Consider the following 27024-nt stretch of genomic DNA (forward strand, 5'->3'; position numbering starts at 1 on the left):
CACTGCTAGCTAAGCCCCACCTTAGCTCTGGGGATAAAAGGCAGGGGAAGAGATGAATAGGTGTAGCAGACAACTACTTGTCTCCCTGTCGGTCAGCCACTGATAGTCCAAACTTCTGAATCCTGTCTGGAACTTTATCAGAATTCTTTCGTGGAGTCTGTGGCGCTGAGAGTCAGCGCGCCTTCTGATCGTGTGTGTGTGTCTGATGCTGGAAATGAGCGACTTCCTTTATAAGTGTGGGGAGAGAGAGACTCCTAGTGTGTTGGGCCCATTTCTGGGGGAAAGGAAGCAAGCTTCACTTTCCACAGCCACTTAGAGACTTAATTAGTCTGCTGTGTCCATGAGAGATAGAGAGACTCTGGGCCGGGGCTGCTAATGCTCCTAATAAAGGAACATTTAGTTACAAACAGCGTGCTTGTCATGTTTTGGAGCCGGGTCAGAACATACTCCAGTGATTCTATCTCACCATTTTTTTTATTGGTTTTACCACAACACAACACAACACAACACAACATACAAAACACAAACATACAAAACACATGATACGTGTTTCTTTTTACATATCAGTTTCGTTCCTCCTACTTTCTACTATATACAGTCCCCATTTTTCCCATCCTTTATCATTATCTTTATCGTCCTTTTATTTTTAATTTTCTTCCTTTACAATATTTTGCACATTTGTCACCTTCTTCTCTCCATCGTTTATTCACATTTACTTTCCCTAATCTCGAGTCAATCATACAATTTAGTCCATACTTGATATTCTGTATCTTCCTTTTATTTCTCTTGTTAATTTATCCATCTATCTCACCATTTGAACTTTGTCACATATCAATCTACCATAACATTAAAAGAAACTCTCTAGATTTAGACCAAAGATCTATGACAAAAGATCAGAGATCTTTTGTCTCAGTCCCATCAAGATGAAAAAAAGGAAGACAAGTTTTTTCTTGTAAGCTTGTCGCTTTTTTAATCACCTACAGTTGGGTGATATTTTGTTGTTGTTGTTCCAGGACTCCCATTTCTTTCATAATTAAATGATCAGCTGAAATACAGCCCATAAAGTTTTCATGGCATGCAAGTGCGATTATGTGGAAAACTTCACATTATTGGAGATTGACTCATAAAGATGGTAGAAGACAGTAAGAAAGAAACCCTTTCAGATTAGAACCACATAACAAGGCATTAGTTATTCCAATTGGTTCTTGATTCTTAGAAATACCTTATTGCATTAAGGAGGAATGCTGACACTCAAAATTAATACTGTGAACATAGGATTGGCAAATAAAAGTTTGTTCTGAGTACTAACTGGTAAACAAAATATATATGCCTAGAAACCTTTTGGTGTAGCATTATATCTCCTAGGACTGAGCCTGGAGCTTGAAAATGTCTCAAGCCAAAAACAGAGGCTCCAATTAAGTACTATTTTCATATGTAAATACCACCATGAACATTTCTTAGACTACTTTGGACTCTTGTACAAAAGTAGCTACGTAATGACTTAATAGATACCACGAACACATTTTTTATGGAGGAGGTCATCTCTGTGAAATCATATTCTCTTCCTGGACATTATTGGAATCGTGTTGGTTCAATTCTTTCAATTTCCTCCTTCCAATCGAGAAACTTGTTATCAGTATAAATTTGTTTGAATTTTTATTACAGTTTCAGCTACCTAAGATAACTGTTCTAAAGCAGCCGCAAAATGTATTATTGGCTTTCCAGAAGTTGGATTTATTATTTAAAAAATCAATTCTCTGCTTTTCCAGAATACCTGAAGTATATTCATCCAAATAATATGCTTCAAAGAACAGAATTAACAGTTTTTTTTTCCCCAATCTAATTCTCCCCTTCCCTTGGCTCCAAGAGAAGGATGGACTTAAATTCAGGCTTGCGTTCCCTTATAAATAGAAATGGCAATATCAAAGCAATGAATTTTACCTGGTACCTGAATCTTATGATGGGAATTACTTTAGGCAATTCCAGAAGATTTCCAGAATCACTGATTGCACTTGTTACTATGCGTTTGACCTGGAAGCAGCTCTTGACCTCTAGAGTAGCCATGTACATAATGTCACTATGAAAAATGGACCTTATTGAAACACGGTAAAATGAAGACGCATCAGTCTTTATGCAGTTTAAAATTACATTTAAAAAAGCTATGCTACTTCATTGTAGCAACAAAATGAAATAAAAATAGTGATTGTGACCATTTTGTTAATAGTGATGGTATGTGGCTCAACCAAACATGCAATACAACAAATGCTACTCTTTATGGCTCAGTATGAATATTGATAATTTTAAAAATGGGAGTTACGAATTTTGATATAAAAAATTTATACTTTCAGATAATTTATTTCTTTTGTTTTAATAGTGCCTTTAATAGTGCCTTCTAACTTTGCTCTGTACAAGTGGTACTTGTGATGTTGGGAATAGTCTAGTCCTTTGATGGTGAATAGTCTAGTCCTTTGATGGTGAACCTATGGCACGTGTGCCGGAAATGGCACACCGAGCCATCTCTCTGGGCATACCAGCTGTCGCACGTTGCTCTTCTGGGTTCCATCACACAAATGCGCACCAGCCGGCTGGTCTTCAAGCAATCATACACGCAAGAAACTGGAAGACCAGGTGGCCGGCGCACTTATGCGTGCTGGATAACTGCTCTTCCAATTTGCCGTGCTCCTGTGCACGCACGCCGGAAGCTGCTCTTCCCATTTCCGGTGCTCCCCCCCCACGTGTGCTTGTGCTCCCGTTTTGGCAAAAGGTTTGCCAACACTGGTCTAGTCACTAAAATATAAATAATGCCCTTTTAGTATTTAAATATTTTGGACTTTGAAAAACAATAACTGCACCTCTGCTTCTATAATCCATAATTGGTGGCACAGCAGACTAAAGTGCTGTTAAGTAGCACCAGCTGCCTGCAATTACTGCAAGTTCAAATCTCACCAGGCTCAAGGTTGACTCAGCCTTCTATCCTTTCGAGGTAGGTAAAATGAGGACCCGGATTGTGGGGGCAATAAGCTGACTTTGTATAAAAAAGAACACCGCTTGGGGGGGGGGGCGAAAGCCCTACTAAGCAAGTATATACAAAAGTATGAAGGCTATTGCTTAATGCATTGTAAGCCGCCCTGAGTCTCTGGAGAAGAGCGGCATATAAATCGAACCAATAAATAAATAAATAAATTCAACAGTACAGGTAGTCCTCCAATTAACACTAGAATTGAGCCCAAAATTTATGTTGCTAAGTGAAGCATTTGTTAAGTGAATTTGCCCCATTTGACAACTTGCCTTGCCACAGTTTTTAAGTGAATCATTGCATTTGTTAAGTTAGTAACATGGTTGTTAAGTGAATCTGGCTTCCCCATTGATTTTGCTTGTCAGAAGGTCAAAAGATGATCACATGACTCTGGGACACTGCAACCGTCATAAATATGAATCAGTCGCCAAGCATTTGAATTTTGATCATGTTACCATGGGGATGCTGCAACAGTCATAAGTGTAAAAACAGTCATAATTCACTTTTTTCAGTGCCATTGTAAGTTTGAATGGTCACTAAATGAACTGTTGTAAGTCGAGGACTACCTGTATTGGCTGTATTATGCTTCATTACTGAGGACTAATAAGGTTATCATCTTCAGTGATAAGGTTATAGCAGTTGCTTTTGTGTAATTTAGCTTGTTATGTTAGCTTGGAAAAAACGCTGACATCAGTGACAATTGCTTTGGTCTAGCAAATATTTGTGTTGATAATGTAATATTTGCAAATTGTAAAGCATCTACTTTGGAACATTGTTGTGACACATTTCCTGCATGGTGTCAATAAAAAAAATGTTATCAGTTGATTTACCTCATATACCATTAGTTCATTGATAAAAGTGGCACATGCTGTTCTAAGTCATAATAAGCAAAGTTGTTTGTGCTGTTTTTCCAACATGAAGACTTCAGTGTCATGTAAGTACTAGCTACTTTTTGTGAGTTAGTGGGAGTTACTGGTACTTTGGAAATGGAAATACTATAACAACTTAGTAAAAGGGAGAATAAACAAATGTGGTTTTGAATTCGTCACTGGACAAGATGTTCTTAGGTTGGCTTTACACAAGGTAGGGTAGTGTCTATAGAGATTCTCAATCATCCAGGTCATGGTTGTCCCAAAGGTACTTTTTCCAAAAGGCAACAGACTTTTTTGGTATTTTCTTTGAAAATGTTTTACTTCTCATCCAAGAACCTTCTTGCATGAGAAACAAAATGTTTTTTTTTAAAAAACAGCAGCAACAACAAGAAAGTCCAGTCTTGGAAAAATCACTTTTGGGACAAGGTAGCAGAGGTGGGTTTCAGCAGGTTCTGATCAGTTCTGGAGTACTGGTAGCGGAAATTTTGAGTAGTTCGGAGAACCGGTAAATACCACCTCTGACTGGCCCTGCCCCCATCTATTCTCTGCCTACCGAGTCCCAGCTGATCGGGAGGAAATGGGGATTTCACAGTAACCTTTCCCTGGAGTGGGAAGGGAATGGAGATTTTACAGTATGCTTTTCCTGCCATGCCCACCAAGCCACGCCCACCAAGCCATGCCACGCCCACTAAGACATGCCCACAGAACCTGTGGTAAAAAAATTTGAATCCCACCACTGCAAGGTAAGGTAATATGTGCAAGATTAATCATGATAAGCCATACTTTAGTTTCATCATACCATTGGAAGCTTACGCTGATCAAAAATATAAATGCTAAATTGGTACTTGAAAGTACTTTTTGAAAGAAAGAGAGTGCAATTTTCTTATTATGCAACTGTAACAGTCCTTTCAGTGTGAGTACCCATTTAGGAATCTGAACTTTAGTTGCTACATAGCACTGATATTGGAGGACAAATCTCTCTTCAAAAGTATTCGATTCTTGAAAGACTGCTTAGTTCAAGATCAGGTTTAAAACAAAGATACATCATGCCTTCATGGGACTCCCATTTTAATGAAGCTTCGTGTTCTAAGAACACTTTCTGGTGAATTGTAGCCTTGATTAATGATTAATGATTTGCGCAAACAACTGCCACCTTTGATTCCTTGTTAGTATTAATGAATCTTGGTCCATAGTGCAAACTCATTTCACCCACGTCTTCACATGCATTGAGTTTCTTATGGACTGTCAACTCTAACAAAACCTGTTAATTAGTGATAATCAAAAATCATGACTGGTATTTTTTCCTAAACTTAATGTTACTTTGAAATGTAGGAAATAAATGTAAAATTTCTAACATACACTGACTTCACCATAGTGTTTAGTTGTTCCTTTTCTACACAGATTTATTTTTTCCTAACCCTAACCTGTTTTATGTAGACAAGGGTAGATTACAGTACTCTGGCTTTGGAAGTGTTCTTTAGCATTGGTTCTTTTATTTCACAATAATGCTGCTATTGTTCATGAAATGGTAACCTGCAGTGAGAGTACTTGTCAAAAAGTCAAGTCACGAATAAAATTTACTGCCAAATGCAGATTGCAAACAAATGGAAAGAAGGTGTGGAAGCAACTGATTTGTGTGATCGAGAATGAGGGAATAAACTGGAACAACAGCCAACAAGTTTCACTGAGAACAGTTGATGAGCTATTTAAGTGATCAACTGATCAAGCTGCTGTCAAACTTGGCACTTCACAGGGACATGTGGGTCATATTATTGACATTCATTAATATTAGATTTGAGTTTTGAAGACTACTGATTCACTACTTTGCAACAGTAAAAAAAAATTGAAACCACATTTAAACCAATTTTGGAAGCATAAGAAGGGCATGGCAATGCTAGGCCTCACACCTCATGAACTACCCAAGAGACAATTGCATAGCTGGATCTCCCCATCCTACCCCATCTGCCATTCAGCCCAGATACGGTGCCATGGGACTTCCACCTTTTCTCAAGTTTGAAGAATACTTTTGTCAGCATCTATCTGACACAAATGAAGAAGTATAAGAGATGAGCAGGGTCTTGCTGAAGAGATAAAGTGTGGAGTTCTTTCACAATGGTTTAAGAAGAAATGTGTAGCAAACGGTAGTGATTCTGTTAAGTAACGAAGGCCATTTCAAGAATTAGTTTCTTGTTGGTTAAAATATCACCATTTAAACTAAAGTTATAGATGGAGGTAGAGGCATTATTTTTCATTCAGTTCTTATACTGTATTTCAGTAAGCTAAGCAATAGATATAGGCGTATTGTTTACCATGTGATTTCACAACTCAAAAATAATTAATTTTTTTTCATGTGAGCATGCATAGAGCTGGATGAAGGGCTGTTAAAAATCTGTTAACCTAAGAAGCCTTCATTATATACAAAAAAAGGTCATATAGCAGATAATACCAGATGATCAAAGTCCCAGCCCTTTTTAAAATATGTCCTGCATATCACATGCACACAAAACAGGGGGCCATTGACTACACGGTTGCATCAGAGGTGGGTTTCATTAGGTTCTCACCAGTTCTGGAGAATCGGTAGCAGAAATATTGGGTAGTTCGGAGAACTGGTAAATGCCACCTGTGACTGGCCCCGCCCCCATCTATTCTCTGCCTACTGAGTCCCAGCTGATTGGGAGGAAATGGGGATTTTTCAGTATCCTTCTCCTGGAGTGAGATGGGAATGGATATTTTACAGTATCCTTCCCTTGCCATGCACAACAAGCCACGCCCAACAAGCCATGCCATGTCCAAAAAGCCACGCCCACAGAACCGGTAGTAAAAAAATTTGAAACCCACCCCTAGTTCAATATACCATCTCAGCTCCCCAAAGTTTAATTAAAATGTAAAGAAAAATATGTCAGAGTATATTCATGAACTGGAATAGGACATGGCAACTGGGTCAACCAATGGGGACTGCTTGGAAACGGAAACATATTATTTGTTTGTATGGGGCCATAAGAGATAGTTTGGAGTCTGGGCATGGCTTAGACTTGCTGAACTGTATTTAAGAGTTGGTCTGGCCTCTAATGTGTGCCTCTGTACAATATATTAGCCCAGTGGTGAAATGTAAAATTTGTTACTACCGGTTCTGTGGGCGTGGCTTGGTGGGGGGGAGGCTAATGTGACTGAGTGGGCGTGGCCAACTTTTTTTCTTTCTTTCTAACTTTTAAAACCATTTTTTCTACAACCTCTTCGGCCAAAAATGCTTTTAAAAGTGTCTGACGATCCCAGCTGTGCTGTGCAATCATCAGAGGCTTTTTATTTTACTTTTAAAAGCATTATTTTGGCCAAAGAGGTTGTAGAAAAAAAATGCTTTTAAAAATATAAAAAAAAACCTCTGATGATGTGCGGCTCAGCTGGGCGGGGGTGGGGGCAGGGATTTTTGCTACTAGTTCTCCGAACCATCCGCTGCCATCGCTACCAGATCAGGTGATCTAGTCCGAACCGGGAGCATTTCACCCCTGTATTAGTGTCTGTATCTTTCTACTCTGTAATGACTTGCTTCTGTGAATATTGCTTCTGTGTTCCTGATATTGCATGCTGAATTCTCCTGTATGGTATTGTGTATAAAGAAGTTTCTTATATAATTTGAATCCTGCTGAAGTTCATTTAATTGTGTCTGATTGTGTGTGCTGCAACAAACTCTGATAAAATATTATATGGAAAATTTTTCCATTTTTTTAAGGCCAGGCAGCCTGGAAAACCAATGAGATTCTAAATGAAAAAATTTCCACCCCTCAAATTTTAAAGGATCATGAAAACGATACAAGAGAAATGCTTTCAACATGGAACTATTATTTAATACATAACAATTTTTCCAGGTTGTTTCAAGTATTTTCTGTATATTATTTTAGCTATCCACATAACACTACAATACTGGCTGGTATTCTGCATCATAAGATATGGAAGTAAGAAATAAAGTATTAGGACCAAGAAATTCTACCTTGCCTAATGTTGCTGAATTAAGCTATAATCTGATGATACTGAAAGATAAGCCATGACATGCTCTGTTGAATGGATTAAGTCCTTTTTTTAAAATTAATACCTAAAGTAAGATCTAAGCAATAAAGTATTGTTCATAGTTTATAAAAATGAATGCCAAAGTAGCTACAGTTAAATAAATTGTGACTATAATTATGATAATCAAGTGTTTAGTGATTTAACTCAATACTAAAAATTCTATTATTTTGTTTTATTAATTTGTTTGCTGTCCATGTTGCCCCAAGGCAACTCTGGGCAGCTTACAACATTAAAAACAAACCATAAAAAAAACAAATATTTGTAACAAAAATAAAATGTAGATGGGGGGAGGGAGCAGAATAGGTGAGGGAAGGAGGGAGATCTTCTATTGGTCCATCAACCATCTCCAGTATGATACTCCTTCATTGGGCCCCCAAGCCAGCTGGCAGAACCAGGTCTTCAGGCCCTTACAGAAGGTCAGAGGGATGGGGGAGAGATGTTCCAAAGGACAACAGCCCTGGCAGAAAAGGTTGTCTTCCTGGACCTTGCCAGCCAGAATTCCTTGACTGATGTGGTCTGTAGCATGTTTCTTCTGCTGGCATGACTGGGGTGGGGCAGTTCCATTGGGGTGAGATGATTCCTCAGGTAATCTGGACCCATGCCATGCAAGGCTTTAAAGGTGATAACCAATTCTTTGAATTGCACCTGGAAACAAACCAGGAGCCAGTGCAACTTGCAGAACAACAGTGAACATGGGCCATTCTATGGCACCCAAGGACTGATCGCACCTCCGCACTCTGCACCAATTGTAGCTTCTGAATGCTCTTCAAGGGTAATCCTACGCAGGGCACATTACAGTAGTCCAGGTGTCACATGATCGTGGCTTGAATGACTGAGCGCAGGGACTCCTGATCCAGAAGGATCATAACTGGTGCACAACACGAAGTTATCATTTTCAAATTTGCTTATTACAAGTTATTTAAAATTAATAGTTTGGAATGGGGGCAAGGGATGGGGCTTTGATGTTGGTTACCAGGAGAACACATAATGCATATGAAATGGGTCAGGATTTCTGCTTTATTAGTGGTGGTGGATTGGATTTTCTAGTTTAAGACATTTGTGTTGAGAGATCACTTCAATTGTTTGAAGAATTTGCATTCACTTTTCCATATAGGGCAGGGCTGTCAAACTCCTGGCCCGCAGACCGGATGCATTACGCACTGGCCATACCCAGTTTAGCGAAGGGGGAAAAATCCTGATACGTCACATGACACCACTGTGATGTGAGTTTGACACCCCTGATTTAGGATCTCAAACATCCAGGCTTATATTATTTAGGGCCATGCCATGAAATGTACTATCAGGTACAAAGCTTTGGAAACCTGTTCAAAAATTACATAAATTCACAAATTGTGTTATAAATTAAGTCTTTATTATTTATTTTTCTTACACTTTCAAGTTTTGATATTTCAGCTTATAATCAAGTGGAATGATGGAAAAGATAACTCAAAGCCAAGAGTTGGTTCCATACATGTGAATTGTGAAGTAAATATGAATCATACTAGTGATGCATTGAGCAATTTATGCTGTAATACTAACAGTGACATTAAAAAGTACAATTTTTGCTTTTATTCTGGCTTCAGATTTCTAAATCATCATCAGTTTTGCTAATTTCATGCCATTTTCATATGAGGGCTGTGTATTACATTGAAACTGTTAGGATTTGCCTCATAACATTACTTGATTTTGTCACCTGGTTAATTTTCATTCTCAGTTGTCTGCATGAAACTGGAGCAAAATTTGAGTTTGTTGCACAGTAAGGTTGCTGTTTTCCATTGGTGGGAACTCTTGACTCACTTCAATTCATCCTTGTGTTCCTTTGGAACAATCTGCCCCTGAAAAGACCAATGTCTACCCTTGTGGCCTTCTAAAAAAATGTTTCTCAACCTTGGCAACTTTGATGTATAGATTTCAAATCCCAAAATTCCCAGCCGACATAGGTAGGGAATTCTGGGAGTTGATGTCTATATATCTTAAAGTTAGGTTGAGAAACACTGTTTTATAGAACGCTGTAGTTAAAATCTTGTTTTTCTCGAAAGCTTTAGGTGATTAAGCAGGTAAAGGAAGTTCCATATCTTTATTGCCTCCTGTGTTTACAGCTTGTTTTTTTATTACTGTTTGATTTTGGACACTGCCTAAACCCTGGCATGACGTCATTTATAAATCTTGTAAATACATTTTTTCCTGGTGTATGTCTGAAGACTGTAAGGAATGTAGCTTTTTCTTTCCTTGCAACACTATACAACTATTCAATTATAGCTACTGGGAAGAGTGTGTAGTTGCTAAAATGTTGACATGCAATCTTTTCACATAATCATTATCACACATATATAGGGGGTCAGGATTTCTACTTTTCTCCTGTTTATCTGGAGAACTTTTACGTTTTGAGGGTTTTTTATATAAAGTGTTAGACTTGTTTTTGAATATTTACTGCTTCAAAATTATAGGAAATCATGCTGACAAGTTTCTAGTTACCATTGATGGTTCCCAGGATAGCAATAAATGGCTCTGCCATACGATACACTGCTCTAATTTAAATAATGATCATACTGTACCTTTCTGGAGAAGAACCATCTTGGTTGCACTGTTCATCCCCTGCCTTCTTTTTGATTAGTACATAAGTACATTTTTAAAAAAATATTGTATGAGCTAAATCTAATTATATAGGATGCCTTTCCAATTTGACAAGAGTACACACTGGGGATTTACATCTTTGAAAATCATCCTGTTATTTTAGCAATTGAATCACATTTATTTCTTACTCTGTATCTGGAAGGACAAATCCAATTTCTAAAAGAAAATACCGGAGTGAGTATTTGGAAAACTTGGTTAGACATCTGAAATCGTAACTGAAATTTAACTCGCCCCCTTTCTTTACATGTGTTCTATAATCACACATAGCAGGACAATAATGGCAAGCAACTTAAAGGCAAAGCTGCAGTGAAATATAATTATACAAGCACACTTTAATATATATAATAGTTGATTATAACTTTTGCAGGGCATGCACTAGAGGCAAGTAGAAGAGACATGCCAGATTCTTGGGCATTAAAAATTTACTACCAGACTATAGCTAATAGTTACATGGCCTGCTATTATTTATTTATTATTGTGATTTATATGCCACCTTTCTCCCTGGGGACTCAAGGCGGCTTACAAAATGACAAATTCCAATACAAATCACAATGAAATAAAATTAAAATCAGCAACCCTATTAAAACAGTTTAAAATTATGACAGTGTATTGTACTGTATTAATCAACAAACTGTGCTTAACTATGACAAGGTTAATTTGATTCTGCCATAGCATGTGGTAAGAACCCAAGTAATTCAATAAGGCTGGTGTGGACACCAATATTCAGCACCACAGCCAGTTTGGAGAAAAGCTCCAGAAAATAGGGAGGCACAGATCCTGCCCAAGCAAAGGAATACCAAGGCCTGAAAGCATGCCTTTGCCAGCACATGCCCACTGAATCATGATCTTTGTCCCAATTTCAACTTCTTGAAAATATAGGAAGCCTGCCCCCCATGGTTCAATCAACGGTAGCTTAGCATTATACAGGAACTCAGGACTTCTTCGAGGCAAGGTGGGGCTCATAAACAGGCCCGCAGGAAATCAGGAATTTCTGATTAGTAATTTATGGCAGAAAGCTAAAAAGCCACTACAAAAGAATGAGAGCAATTCCCGTTTCAAGCGAGAGTCTTGTTTCGAAGCGTCTACTGCTGTTCCTCCCGGTTTGAACAAGACCTTTGGGACGGGGGGGGGGAGGGTCCGTTTTCAGCCGATTCCGTTTCGGTTAACAGCCAGATCTGCCAACAGATCGTTTTATTCTGTCCGCTGTTACAATCCAAAAGGTCAAACTTAGGGCTCTTTCTCCTGGCTTTTTTTTTTTTAACTCTTAGTTTAAGAAGTAGCAAGTCTGAGCTGCCGCTCGTGTATCTAGGAGCCGAGAGAGAGAAGAGAAGACAAGCGCTGGCCAATTTAATGCCGAAGAAAATCAAGGCTGAGGCCTTGGCTAACTGGCTCCGCAGCCGGAAGCGTTTTTCCCGCCCGTCCGCCCGCGGACTTCGCTTCGGGCCAAGCTCATCCCAGGTTTCCTAAGTTACCAGGTCACGAGAGAACCAAAGGCTGTTGACAAAACCTACGCAATACATTTACTGGAACTGCCGCTTCTCCAGGCAGCCGCGCCCAACTTGCCCTTCGGGCGGTCAGGCAGCTTTGCTTTGCCCTGCCTTCCTCTCCTCTCCCTCCTCCCCCTGGCACCTCCACTTTTGCAGACCGCTATAAGAGCTGCCGCGCCCGCCTCCGCCTCCTCGACGTTTCACTCGGTCTGCTGAGGCCAAGGCGTCGGCTCTGGGCTCAGTTGCTGGCGCCAGTTTCTGTCTCCTGCTCTCCTGGCAGCTCCTGCGCGACCCCGGCCATGATTGTGGATAACAGCCGGGACGTGGGGTTAGATGGCGATTCCGGCTCTCTGAACAGCCCGTTCAATTTGGCCTTTTTCTATGGAACCTCCCCTCGCTCCAGCGAGGGCAGCTGCTCACCCACTCCCTCCGCTCCGGGATCCCCCGACTCTGACTCGGAGGCCTCGGCCAATGGCGGTAGCGGCGGCGGCAGCGGCATCTACTTGAGGAAGAGGCGCTATTCCCGGAACGCCGCGCGCCCGACTGGAGAAGGTAGAGACACACCTGGCGGCCGATCCGGCGTAGCCCCCTGAAATAAGTTTTGGGCGGAGGGCGTTTACTCCGGCTTTCCCAAAAGCGACGCCCGCTGCTTCGGCTGGGTTAGGCTGGTCCTCCTAAGGCGTTCGGTCTGGTTGATGGATGGCTGTCCCAGCAATCTCAGTGTAGCCGTTCAGTTACGTTGGACTACAGTTCCTAATCGCCTTGGGAGTCATGGGAGTTGTAGTGCAATGGCATTCTAACCGGTTAGGGGAAGGCCGTTCGTATAATGATCTGCCCCCTTTGTCGTGGTGAGTGTGTGTGCACGTTTGCATCGATGTGTCTATGGAGATTCTCAGGCATCCTCGGTTGTCCCAGAGGTGCTTTTTCAAGAGGCAACTGGACTTTGTTTTCAGCTGAGCTGAAGAAGCTTCTTGGATGAGAAGCGAAAGGTCTTCAAAGGAAAAAAAAACAAAGTCCAGTTGCCTCTTGAAAAAGCACCTTTGGGATTTGCATCGGGATATCTGTGTGTGTGTGTGTGTGTGTGTGTGTGTGTGTGTATGTATACTGCCAGAAAAAAAAAGCCTAGAAACTAGTAGATTGTGATTTCACTGAACTAGGGCTGCATAAAAATCTTGGTTAACCTAGGAAGAACCTGGCTTAAAGAGAAATACACATAAAGCCTACGAAAAGGAAAGAAAACAAATACACACACACACATGCATATACACACACACACACACACACTTCGTCAAACACTTGTTCTAGTTATCTGAATGAGCTCTAAGAATAAAGAATTTGTGGTTAATCAGTATGTCAGAGCAGGTTCCTACTTCCTGTGGAAAATATGTCTGATATCTTTGATTATCACATACAAGCTTCTTTTATAAGCTAGTTAAAAAGAGTCGCCTTGGACAAACTATTTAGTGGGATGTTTAGAATGAAGGCTGTCTTGTTTTTTTGATATTGCCCATGACCATCTATGCAGCTGCCCATCTAAAAAGTGCCTGTTTCCCCTGTCCATGGTGCATCCACCTATATTTCAGTGGAGTAAGCCTGCTTTGCCTAAGGTTTTGGATATAAGTCAAATTATATATAGGTCAGGTCACTAGTTATGAACACGTTAGAAAACAGTTGGAATGAATAATAATTGAATAATGTACCAAATAGTTAATTTTTAAGCATCAAAATACTTTAATGGATAACGCGATATATACTAAATGCTCTGGATTCCCTGTGTTGGTAAGTGCATTCAAAGATTAGCTTTAGCCTCTAACATTACTTGGCTTCTTTCACAGAACATTTGTGAAAGATGTTTTTAAAGTTATGGAATTCGTTTTGTCTCCTTTCCCAGCTGTATGCTATTCGTGGCTGCTGTCAGAATTAACAGAAAGGTGTCTGTTGCAAAAATATTTTTTTTTAAAAAAATGTTGATATTGAGCTAAATTTGTGGATTTAAATTTACCAGCAATTTCAAATATTCATTATCTGGTATTGGATAGTATCTTCATATTATATTGAAAATGGAAATCATTTATTGGGTAATATGCCCTGCAGTGAATTAATTTTCTGTAAATTGTTTATTGATTTATATTTGCTAAATGTAGAGTTTGAAATATACTTATATCAGTTTTAGCATATCTTGATAATTAATTTTTTACTTATGAAGGCATAAGGAGCAAGAAAATAAGATGATATGCTATTTTTTTTAAAAAAAAGTTTATTGGCATTTTACCATAAAAAGGGATTATAAATTTCGTACAATTAACAATACAGTTAGAAAAAAAATGATAAGAAATTATATTCTTATTTTGGGATACAATATCACTGTGAAAGGGTGAAAGCTTTGCTTTCAGCAGAAACATTTCACTTTTATCTATTTGTTCTATAGAGCTCAATATGGCTAGAACTGCTTGCCAAATATATAGAGAGACATAGACAGCTTTTTAAACAATGCTAGCATTTCCTATTTCAAGACTAAAACTTCAAATTAGGAGACTCTGTTGCTGATGTTATTTCTAATATGGTATGCAACTGAGAACATTTATGGTTAATTTGTACAATGACAAATGAAATCTGATTCTACATGGTTTTTAAGCAAAGCTTTCCTTCTTTTAAAATGGGAAATAGTGAAATTTTGTAGACTTTCAATGCAGTCACAATTTTTTAACCTTTTGTACAAGAGTTATATTAAAGCTAGTCTACCTGGTATATCTTTACAAAGATATATATATTTGAAGTCCTCTACCAATTAATTTTTATAAATTTTGCTGCTGCCATTGTCATTTGATATTGTATTTCATATTACCTTAGATTTTTATGAAGTTTCCTTTGTGTAATCTTATTGACTGAAGTATTTCATCTGCTTTGATTCTTGATTTTTTCCCTTTCTGTTCTCAAACTGAATCCTTAAAGACATGTACTTTTGGTGGGATGTGGGAAATTCTCTTAAAACTTCTAAAGGGGAAATTATTCTTAAATTGGGGTTACTTTTCTTATCCAGAAATTTCAAATCTGTGGGAATTTAGTTTTTTTTAAAAAAAATTTAAATAATAGGTAGACTATGTAGAAAATCTGATTTGTACTTTTTAAAATTAGATCATTGCTTCTCTCTTGGGTTAATGTGGATCATTGTTCCTCATTTCACTTCTGTTTTTTATGCTTCAAAATACATTGTGTTTAAAGGGTTGATGTCATTAAGAGGGTGAATAAAATATTTGCAGCTAATCTTATGGAAGAACATATTTTTGACAAGCGGTTTAACTATGGAGGGGACTTATGCAAGTAATATTGAACATCTATTTTATACAAAGTCATTTTAATGCTTAATGGTTTTGAGTAGGAATTTCTCCATTCTTATTAAAATATTAGGTAGGGGTTCTCCGTCTTTTTTTTTTTTTTTTCTTTCTTTCTATGTAATTGTGTCTGTTTCTCGGAGACTCTGCTTAAGTCCCTGCCGTTTGCTTGCAAAAGTTTTCAAAAGTAGTTTTTTACTAGGGCTGAGAGAAAATGAGTGGCCCAAGTTCACCTGCTAGCTTTGTGCCTAAGGCAGGACTAGAACTCACAGCTTTCTGATTTCTCCATCTTTGCAATACTACTAATCCCTAAAATTATAAATGATTTTGTATAACATCCCCATGAATATGGCTAAACGCATGGGTTTATCTCTCAAAAGTTGCTCTAGGCTTTTCTCCCTGTGTTGCTTGTATAAGCCCACTGAAAGCTTGCCCAGGCAAAGTGATGTGAATTTTGACATTCCTCCCTTCCCTGCAGAAGCCTGAAAAGCTTTGGGGGAAAAATGGATTCTCTAAGTTGCTCATGAAACTTTTGATAATCATAACCCAGAATTTTAGAATATCTGGATTTAGGAGAAAGATAATTTGGGGGGAGATTACTATTTTGATGCATTTTTAGGGAGGGAATGTAATTTAAATATTAATTAGTAATTAGTTTCTTGTTTAGAATGAATTTTTATGACTTCTCCTTTTCTTTTAAATTTTCTGTTTGTGTCATGCTTTTGTTTTAATTTTGTGTCTTAACAGCTGAGCAACATATGGGGGGAGGAAAGCAACAAAGAGGACCTTTCCAAGGTGTTCGTGTAAAAAACTCTGTGAAAGAATTGTTGTTGCATCTTAGAAATAGCAAGCAGATGTCCACAGATTATGGAACTGAGGAATTAAAGGTCTGTGTTGTATATTTTCATAAGTGCTGTTCAGAATCAAAACAAGTATTTTATTTGTGAATACAGTATTTGCAGCAATTTTATATAGAAGATAATTAACATCTTCATTATAGTGAAATGTAATAGCTTGCATGGCCTTTAAAAAACAAGTATATATTTTTAAAAAATATCTTGTCAGTGGATGAGAATTACAAATGATACCTAAATGATACTGAGTCGTTCTTTTTTTTTTTTTAATGGGAAAATGCAAAGCATGCATTTGCTCAAGTCACACTATCTGAAGTTTATAGTGAGAAGATTTCTCACTAGTCTAATTCAATATTCTTTATTGGTAATTTTCAATGTTGGTAAATATCACCCATTCCTTATTCTGCCTAAAAGTGGGAGTGATCACTTTTAGAGTTTTAATATAGTTTAGACTAGGTGGCACTTGCAACACAATAATCTTACTCTAGATTCCAAATAGATTCTTCTTCCAGATCTTTCCATTCTTCCCAACAACTGTTCAGCATTCTATGGTATTGAATATTTTAAATTTTATTAGAATATTTTGGGGGGTTTTTTTATTCAAAGTTTTCTTTTTTCTGCATATATTGCGCTCTTTTTCAAATAGGAGGACCAGCAATTTTGAACAATATATTAAAATGAGAGTTAAAAGGAAGTACCTTCTTAGCCATGTCTTAGTCTTCTATAACAGAACATTTTCAGCCTCTTGGGATCTCTGTTATCCGAAGCATTTCCTTTATAATTCCACAAATGCACCATGTTGGGCATTGCTTCAAGTGTTAGAATTAATGAATTGTACAAAAATATTCATAAATTGTAATGTTTTTTGGTTGAAATAAATACAGTAGAATGAGAAAAATGTTTGAAGATAGTAGAATATAATTATTGGAAAAACTAATTTTTTTTGCTTTTTCTGAAAAAAATATTAAAAGTTCATAAGATATACTTATATTTATGTAAATGTTATTCTCATGATAAAATAAGAATATTTTAATTATGTAAAAACTTTTTCATTTTTTTAACATAGGCACAAGGAACATTGATGAAATATGATCCATACACAGGTACAGTTTTTTGTCTCATTTGTTCCTTCAGTTTGTCTTTGAGTATTAGAAAAGTGGGCTGTGCCATAGACTTACAAATTCTGCTTATTTTTCAGTAGAACTGAAAAATATATTGACTCATAATCGGAAAAGAAAAGCTCCAGACTGTCTTTCTGATGGAGTGTATTACAAACGAACAGCTATTCTGCAACCTCAGTTCTTGGTAAGTATTTTTAAGGGAGCTTTTCATACTCATTCTCACATTGCTATACAGCATCCGTCTTCTAAGGCAAGATGCAATCAGATCAGTTTAAAATCTGTACCCCTTATCTTGCAGACCCCTCCGCAGACACCAACTTCCATGGATAATAATATGGAGGATCCCCATAATAATGAGCCTAAGCAAGATAGCAGCTGTGATATGCTGCAGAATATTATCAATATTAAGAATGAATCCAGCCCAGTGTCTTTGAACACTGTACAAGTTAGCTGGCTTCACAACATGGTCAATCCCAATTCTCCAGGGGAACACCAATATCAAGAGATGGCTGGAGCACCAGGTTTTTCACCTGTTCAAAAATACCAAGCTTTCCAAACAAGCAGCTCTTCTCCAATGCTGGAACTATCCCAGAATTATCAGTTTTCTCCTACACAACAACAACAGGATATGTCCCAGCATTGTATTCCGTTGCTGGAATACAGGCCTCATTCTGCAGGCAGCCATTCCTCTGAATATCAACAAAACATTTATGACAGCCAAGAAGTGCCATATTGTACCACAGAAAGTTTTGCTTCGCTTTTAAATGACTCTGAAGGACCAGACAACATCTCTGCTCCACTCCCTCAAGCAATTCCTAGTGGCCTCCAGCAAACTGAAGTCAGCAGCTGCTCTCAGCATTTCAACCAAGTCTCAGATAACACATCCAGGGGTCTTGAGGAACATGGTTTATCTCTGTCTTCTTCAGATATATCTTTGCAACTTCAGAGCAGTACAGGCAGCACAAGTCAGTTGGGCAAATCATTTTTCCAGTGGCAAGTGGAACAGGAAGAAAACAAAATGGCCAACATCTCTCAAGACCAGATTCTTGCTAAAGATTCTGATGGTGACACGTGAGTATTATCCAAATATCACTTACTGCAGAAATGGTGTATCAGCATTATTTGTTTAGACACCTTTAGGCTGCCATTCATTTGACTGAACAAAAAGCTCCATAGTACATTAATGATACTGACATTTGCAGAGAAGAGCCACAAGGGTGATTAGGAGACTGGAGGCTAAAACATATGAAGAACGATTGCAGGAATTGGGTATGTCTAGTTTAGTAAAAGGAAGGACTAGGGGTGACATGATAGCATTGTTCCAATATCTCAGGAATTGTCACAAACCCTAACTTTTGTCTAAAGCACCTGATGGCAGCACAAAAGCAATGGATGGAAACTAATCAAGGGGAGAGAACCAGGGGTGAAATCCAGCAGGTTCTGACAGGTTCTGTATAACCCGTAGCAGAAATTTTTAGCAATTTGGAGAATCGGCAGCGGAAATTTTGAGTAGTTTGGAGAACTGGCAAATACCACCTCTGGCTGGCCCCAGAGTGGGGTGGGAATGGAGATTTTGCAATATCCTTCCCCTGCCACGCCCACCAAGCCACACCACACCCACCAAGGCATGCCCACAGAACCGGTAGTAAAAAAATCTGGATTTCACCACTGCAAAGAACCAACTTAGAGATAAGGAGTAATTTCTTGGCAGATGGCATAATTTATATGTGGAACAGCTTGCCTTCAAAAGTTGTGGGTGCTCCCTCACTGAAGAGGTTTTTAAGAAGAGATTGGGCAACCATTTGTCTGAAATGATATCAAATCTCTTGCTTGAGTAGGGGGTTGGACTAGAAGACCTCCAAGATCCCTTCCAATGATGTTAGTCTGTTACATCTGGCACCATGCCTAAATATGATGAAAGAATACATTAGATGATACTACTACCTTAATAAGTCTCAGCAATTTCCCTAGGAGTTTTCTCAATGGCGTTTTAGAGTGAAGCATATTTTTAAAACATCTGAAATGGAAATGATTATTCAGCTTTAAATATTGTGCTAATTTCTATTTTTTCCCACAGATTTCTCCACATTGCGGTTGCCCAGGGACGACGGGCAGTTTCCTATGTACTGGCAAGGAAGATGGCAGCCCTGCATATGTTGGATATTAAAGAACACAATGGCCAGGTGATTCTCTCAGCATAGCAAATTCCCACCTTATGTCCATGATTATTTCCTTTATTTTCTTATCAAATCCTATTTGGATTGTCTTTTAATATGAAATTGGAAACGTAGTATGCAATCTATATGTAACAGAATTATTTGCTAAACTATAGCGACCAAGCTGATTTCATTAAGGAGGTGTTCTCTGAAATGGGTTAGAAAAGACTTTTATGTGATTTGTTTTCTTAATTGCCATTCCTTGTTAAGATTACAGTGTCTAATACATCTGCTTTTTGTTATTCTAGAGTGCCCTGCAAGTAGCTGTGGCTGCAAATCAACACCTTATTGTCCAGGATCTGGTCAGTCTTGGGGCACAAGTGAATACTACAGATTGCTGGGGTAGAACTCCACTACATGTGTGTGCTGAGAAGGGTCATGCACAAGTCCTTCAGGTGGGACATCTGAATTATAAATTGAAACATTGCATTTATCCTTTTCTCTTTATTAGTATGTATAATACATCTCAACACCTATAATTATACATTGAGGATTTAATATAGTATATTTTCTGTTAAGTTTGTTTACATTATTTAGAAGTATAGTTTTAAGTGAACTTTTACCATCCAGTTTGATCCTAATTGCTCAGGAGCTCAAAGTCTATAAAGTATTATAATATTATGTATAACCTTTCCAACCCCATGTTAAAACACAAGAAAAATTAAATTTTGCATTTTCTTGACTGAATGATAATGCAGTGGCTCCCATAAATTAATTCTGTTCTCCATTTCATACCTTCTTCTGCTACAGACAATAAAAAAATGGCAAACAAGAACATCTCTGCAATTCTGAGGAGACATTTGGTTATTTTATAATCGTTTATTTCAAGTGATAGTCAGGTTTTTGTTCCTGTGAATTGTAATTCTAATCCAAGGAAGGACAATGGGCCACAAACACCAATTGTCTAGTTTGAAAGTGCTGGTTTTTAAACAAATTGTTTTACAGATAGTGACATATTTGTAATGGCATAAACTTTTCTGAATTATATAAATTTGATCTCATGCCTTCAGATTTCAGTTACTGTTACATATATAGTTAATGTAGGTTCTCATTTCATTTTCAGGCAATCCAAAAAGGAGCCATTGTAAGCAATCAATATGTTGATTTGGAAGGAACGAATTATGAGGGTGAGAAACTAATACTCCTACGTTGTGTGTTAAGTGGGTAAACTACCCAGTTAAAAATGTTCAGATTTCAGTGTTGATGCTTAGGACTTGTACTTGGCATGTTGTATAACACACATGTTTATTCTTGCTAATGACATTCACTTTTAAATAAAATAAATTATGGAAAAAGCTTCAAATGTAATCCCACACTAAAGCCCTCCTACTAAATCCCTTCTAATGCATTGTTAATTAATTGAGCTTAATAATGCTATGTTGATAATGCTACATTAACCTAGATAACCTGGTTATATAATATCAGTAGAAGAGGCCTGTATTTTGAGAATTGAAGTTTACATATTTGAAAAGTATCCAAGTTGGGGAAGGCTGATGGAGAGATTCTAAAAGAAGGCATATCACTGTCAGGGTCAAATAACAAAAAGAGAAATAGTATTCAAACATTTATTTATTTTTTGTTTAAAAGTAAACCTGTAATCTTTCTCTTCCATCTAGATATAGGTCATAACTATATTTTTAATTATAGTTCTGTACTTAGACAAACTTATCAAACAGTGTGAAGTTAAATGAATAAAAATACATGCGTTTCTTCAATTGCCATTTCTTAATTCTATCTCTATTGCATGTCACTAACTAGAGCATAGATTAAAATTCTTTTAAAGTTATGCATTGCAAATAAAATGAAAATGAAAACTAGATACTGGAATGACGATTGTTTTTTAATACATTATTGATCAGAACAAGGTGATTTGGTTTTACTAACTGATGTGTTTCATATTAAGGTTTGACAGCATTACACTGTGCAGTTGTGGTTCATAATGCCGTGGTACATGACCTACAGGGACAGCAGTCACCTCATACTCCTGAAGTTCAGGAATTAAGGTTGAAAAGCAAGAAGTTGGCAGATACAATCAAATATCTAATTCAGATGGGGGCCTCTGTTGAAGCCAGAGTAAGTCACATAAGGAAACATTAGAACAGACTTAGATATTTACCTGAGAAATGATTCACATACTGTTGTTTTGCATCTGTTTGAAGATTCAGATGTTTAGAAGAATGTCCCATGTGATGTGATACATTCATAGGCAAATAATATTAACTCTCTATATGTGAGAGTTCAGTTTGGTCTTTTATGTTTCTGGGTAGATATTCTGTAGATTTTTAAATGTATATGTGCTGCACATAAAATGACCGGTATTAAGCCAAAAGAATAGTTTATATTTTTACATTATTGAAATAATACACTGATTTTAAATTTCAGTTTGCTTTTTCTCTTCTAGCACATTAGCATATAAAAAGAAAAAAGTCTCACTTTAATTAGTATTCATAAATCGGATTACTGTCCAAGCTTGGAATAGAGCAATACTGAATAATAAGCAAGGCACATGAATGAGTTAATGGTTGACTAATATTGCAGGAATCATATTATTTCTACAAGTATTTGTCTTGATTTCTGAAACAAATAATGATCATCAAAATACTTTCCTAACTCCTTAATTCCTAAATAATTTCTTATCTAGAGCTTAGACAATAACACTTAAGATTTATATACTGCTTCACAGGGCTTTACAGAACTCTCTAAGAGGTTTACAGAGTCAGCATATTGCCCCCAATAATCTGGGTCCTCATTTTGCTGAGCTTGGAAGGATAGAAGGCTGAATCAACCTTGAGCCGGTCAGGATAGAACTCCTGGCAGTGAGCAAGTATTAACTTAATACTGCATTCTAACCACTGCACCATCGGAGCTCATCTAGTTTAATCACTTGGCTCATCTTCAGTCTGTAACATTTCAAAGATAATGTCACTAAGAAGACCAAGAAACTGGTCCGCAAAGTATATTTTATTTTTTCATTTATAGTGACTAATTGTGTGTGTTTTTACATTTTACAGTGACTAAATGTGCAGTGTGTAACATTATTTGGACATTTTCTTTTGTGTGTGGACAGGACCGTAAAAGTGGCCGTTCAGCCCTTCACCTAGCAGCTGAAGAAGCAAATGTGGAACTCCTTCGACTGTTTTTAGAGCTTCCAAATTGTCTGTCTTTCATCAATGCCAAGGTATATAAACAACAAACCATGTGTCTAGTTTCGGGAATTCCCATTTGCAGAAATAATCTGCCTGCTTCTCATCTCCTTTCAAATAATGATTTTTCTCCCTTGCAACTAGGCTTACAATGGCAATACTGCACTCCATGTAGCCGCTAGTTTGCAGCATCGAATGACTCAGCTGGATGCAGTTCGTTTGTTGATGCGCAAAGGAGCTGATCCAAGTGCCAGGAATTTGGAAAATGAGCAGCCAGTTCACTTGGTTCCTGATAGCTCTGTTGGAGTTGAGGTAAGAGATAAAAGATATCTGAAATCTTGTTTTTATGTGAAGTAAATTTCACACTTCATGCTTTTTTCTTTTTTTCCTATGATAGTCCTGTTAGGGAATGAAGAGATGTGCACCTAGAATTTTTAAAAAAAAATATATATTTGTAATAAACCGGGTTGAAAATGTTGCTTTCTTTGATGACTTATTTTGCTTTCTTCTGGAATGAAGAAACTACAAAAGTAGAGAGACATCCCTTATGTTGAGTTTATTAATACTTTTTATAAAAATAGAAACGTTTTTCAAGGCTTGAAATCTAAAGTGTTTTGCAAACATATGTTTCTTTTAGAGTGTCCTTTATCATTACAGAAGGTTTTTTTTTATTATTATTCCATTAAATGACTAGTTTGCATATTTAGGGGGAAGCTTTTTCAAATTACAGAGCATGTATAAATCAATGAGCTGCAATATTTTAGCTTCGGTAACTTTAAAAAAAGGAAATGGATGGTCCTCATCGTGCACCTAGAAAGTATGTATTATAGTGACATATGTACATCAACCCTCTCTGTTTTTCATGGATAGTTCTTTTGGAAATTAAAATCTGATGTCTTACAAAAGCCAGTTAGTGAGCAATTCAATAAGCAGTCTATTGATGTTATCTTCAGGTTAATACAATACAGGGTAGTCCTTGTTTAGCAACCACAATTGGGACTGGCAACTAGGTCATTAAGCCAAGAGGTTGCTAAGTGAAACTATAATTGTGCTTACAATTTTGCAGTTAGTCTTTAGGTTATAATATCACATGGGATCAGAATTTATGTCACTAAGCAATGTAGTCATAAATGCACTGCATACTGCATATTGTCAGGCTTAAATAATGTTGTGTTAACTGCTGTTCAATAATTGGGCTTTTTCCCTTCTATTTCCTCTTTCTCAGATAAGACGAATCTTAAAAGGAAAGACGAGTCAGCAGAGATCATCAGTCTATTAAGCTCCATGAGTAAAAATGACCCATACTCGCTGTCAGTTAGGCAGCCCCCATATGTAAATAGACCATTTGTCTCCAGTGGAGGCAAATGTTTGTTGTTTCTATGAAACAAGAATATTTTGTTCACTATTATATAGTGGGTTAATAATAATTCTTCACAGATGAGAATATTTCAAACGAAACATTCTGTAATCATTTGAATTACTCCATTAAGCAATTTAACATATCAACAACTAAACTGACAATTATAGTTCTTCATATTTCTACCCAAAAGTAATTTCTGTTCAGTGTACTGTATTGTTTACTGGATTATCTTGACTTTGCATCAAGGTATAGCAAATATTAATAATATATAACAAGAGCAGACATTTTTGCTGTGGCTTATGATATAGAATAAGTATTCTTAAGAATACTAAAAATTTACTAATAGTCATTTATATTTTTAGCTTTTTTTCTTTTTATGTAGTTCTTTATAGTTATTTTTGAGTAGTTAATTAAGTGTAATGAAAGTTCTAATAATTTAAATCTTTTACAGTGGGAAATTCTGTGTAGAATTCAGTAAAGTTTATTTTTTTTTAACAATTGTTAAATTGTGAGACACTTTTGAAATCAATTTATAAAGAAACATTGTCTATATGGTGTTTTCATTGGTCACAGCAATAATTTATGAAGATTTAGAAAAATAAAGCTGGCCTTGGGTTCATTCTTTTTCAAATTAATTCTTTCCAATTAATACTGCCTGATGGTAACTGAGTTTATAGATTACATAAAATTATTCATGTTTGTAACAAAAAAAATCTAAGAGGTCAATTAGAATAAATGAGTAGTATGACACAGATTCAATTAGAGTCTAAAAATGAACATTTGATCAAAATGATTACATGTCATATATAAACTTTTTGTCATTTGTAAAAAAAATTCTAAGAAATAAATTAGAACTACCTGTTATATTCTAAGAGCAATACTTTTAAAGACAGTACTTTATTTTCATTATGTAGCAACATGCAACAATTAGTTATTTCCACTGTAGATACTGATGGCTACTGGCTTTTATGACTTTGTAGATGATAGAATTATCAGTAGCTATTGAGCGTGATACCTCTATCATGCTCAAGAGGAATTGAAGAGGAATTTGAATTTCAAGAGGCAGTATAATTTGAAATACTGGTTGTTTTAAAAGTTATTGTATACATATTTGCATGATAGGAGTGCAAAAACTGATTTTTGTGACTCAGTGGTCCCAAAGATTTCAGTTTTTTTGCTTCTAAAAGGCAAACTATTTCACCATTTAAAACCCGAAACACAATAAAATCCATCCACTCTGACTCTGGAGAGTGGCCAATACACCACATAAAATGTGGTGTCATCCTCATTTGGATAGAAGTCACATATCTCTATGGTAGTCACAAAGGCATTTGGCTAATGACAGAAACCTGAACTGATTTTTAGTCTGAATAGGATTCTTCTACACTGACTTTGATTCTCTCATTTTGAATCAATAGATGTATGTCTCAGGGCTTTGCAACAAATCAATTGCATTATATTTTACCTTATAGGTATAGTAGGTAGCCAGATGTTAATATATCAAAGAATGTAAATAAAACATATTAAAATATTTCATTGTATTAAATACTTTCAGAATTGCATTGCTTTTTAAAAATTCTGTACATACCATTCTTGAATCACTATCCTGAATCATAAATTTTCCATAATTAATCAGATCATATTGTTTGATCAAGTATGTCTTGTAGACAAATAATAGGGAAATTTATATTTGATATTTAGAGGTACAAATATATCTTTTGAAATAAACTTGTTTTAATCAATATAAGTGGTGTCGTACTTTGATATTAATACTGCTGTAAGAGTTAAGTCTTCTGGCATTGGTTTTTCTTATTGCAGTTGCAGTAAGAAATACAATGAGATTCTGGCTTTCTTCCTTGCTTTCTCTTTAAACCTAATGTTGCTTTTCAAGGTGTAAAAGAACAATTTTAAAACACGTTAAATCCAAAGTTTTTAAATCTGCATAGGTCATAGGTCATGGAGGATTTTTTTCCCCATAAAGTATTGTTGAAGATTTTATTTATTTAGAAAATTTATATGGCCTTCCAACCCACAGTGACATTAGGTGGCTTGCAGAATTAAAACCACAATAAAAAATAAATACTTCCCCATTCTACCACCTCGACGACAACAGTCAAACCAATCTCTTGATTGGCTTTGTATTATTTGGGGTCCCTAAGCCCACTGGATGTCTTTGGGGCCTTTTGAAAGAGTATCAAAGTGGGACCAATCTTATTTCCACAGGGATGATTTTCCACAGGAAGGCCCTTTTTGGTACCACCAGATAAACCACCTTAGAAGAGAAAACCCATAAAAGTCCTGCGTCCTACTCTGGTGGGTTGGCCAGTTAGAATTGGAAAAAGACACCCTTCAAAAAACTTGGCTCCAGGCTATGTAGGGCTTTAAAGGTAATAATCAGTACCTTAAACAGGACCAAGAAGCAAATCATCAGCCAATGCATTTCCCACAAGAGAGTGACATGCAAATGTAGACACTTGTCATCATTTGAACCAATTGAAGTTTCCAGATACTTTTCAAGGGTAGCCCCATATAGACAACATTGCAGTTATTAAGTTGGAGGTGAATTGGTATGGGTGACTGTGAACAGGGACTGTCATGGCAGTCATGGCTGGAAGGGTCCAGGAAAGGGTGTAATTGACATATAATCTTCAATTACGCAAAGACCCTTCCAGCCATGACTGCCACATGCTCCCAGATAACGCACTGGGTCTGTTTGGAGCAGCGCAATTCTCCATGGAGCAAAGAGCCAACGTTTTAGCCTGTTGCTCTATATGCAGATCTTAAGAGCCTCCAGGCACTGTGGAGGGAGTTCGTAGCATTGCTTAACTCACCTTAGGCTCAGACATATACAGTAGACGGGTGTCATAAGTATCAAAGGGGAATATTTGTAGCTCAAATCTATGCCATTTTATTCAACAGTAATACTG

The 27024-nt window shown here is 37.0% G+C and overlaps 1 protein-coding gene across 4 annotated transcripts in view; it reads left to right on the top strand.

Moving 5' to 3' along the window:
* Positions 1-25839, top strand: part of NFKBIZ (NFKB inhibitor zeta) — a 34231-nt gene extending 8392 nt beyond the window's left edge. The window contains exons 1-12 of one of the 4 annotated variants that reach the window (XM_034412706.3): positions 9307-12623; positions 16151-16290; positions 17324-17360; positions 17456-17562; positions 17677-18449; positions 19456-19561; positions 19843-19989; positions 20658-20721; positions 21498-21667; positions 22662-22772; positions 22882-23049; positions 23963-25839. In XM_034412706.3, the coding sequence (XP_034268597.2) occupies positions 12371-12623; positions 16151-16290; positions 17324-17360; positions 17456-17562; positions 17677-18449; positions 19456-19561; positions 19843-19989; positions 20658-20721; positions 21498-21667; positions 22662-22772; positions 22882-23049; positions 23963-24016 (2130 nt within the window). In that variant the 5' untranslated portion in view covers positions 9307-12370 and the 3' untranslated portion in view covers positions 24017-25839. Of the gene's footprint in view, positions 1-9306; positions 12624-16150; positions 16291-17323; positions 17361-17455; positions 17563-17676; positions 18450-19455; positions 19562-19842; positions 19990-20657; positions 20722-21497; positions 21668-22661; positions 22773-22881; positions 23050-23962 lie in introns of those variants that run through there. The other 3 variants (XM_034412716.3, XM_034412721.3, XM_087894882.1) reach the window with 3 other exon arrangements.
* The last annotated feature ends 1185 nt before the right edge of the window (positions 25840-27024 follow it).

Source organism: Pantherophis guttatus, chromosome 5 (genome assembly GCF_059756535.1).
Source record: "Pantherophis guttatus breed Tessera chromosome 5, ASM5975653v1, whole genome shotgun sequence".
Lineage (NCBI taxonomy): Eukaryota > Metazoa > Chordata > Lepidosauria > Squamata > Colubridae > Pantherophis > Pantherophis guttatus.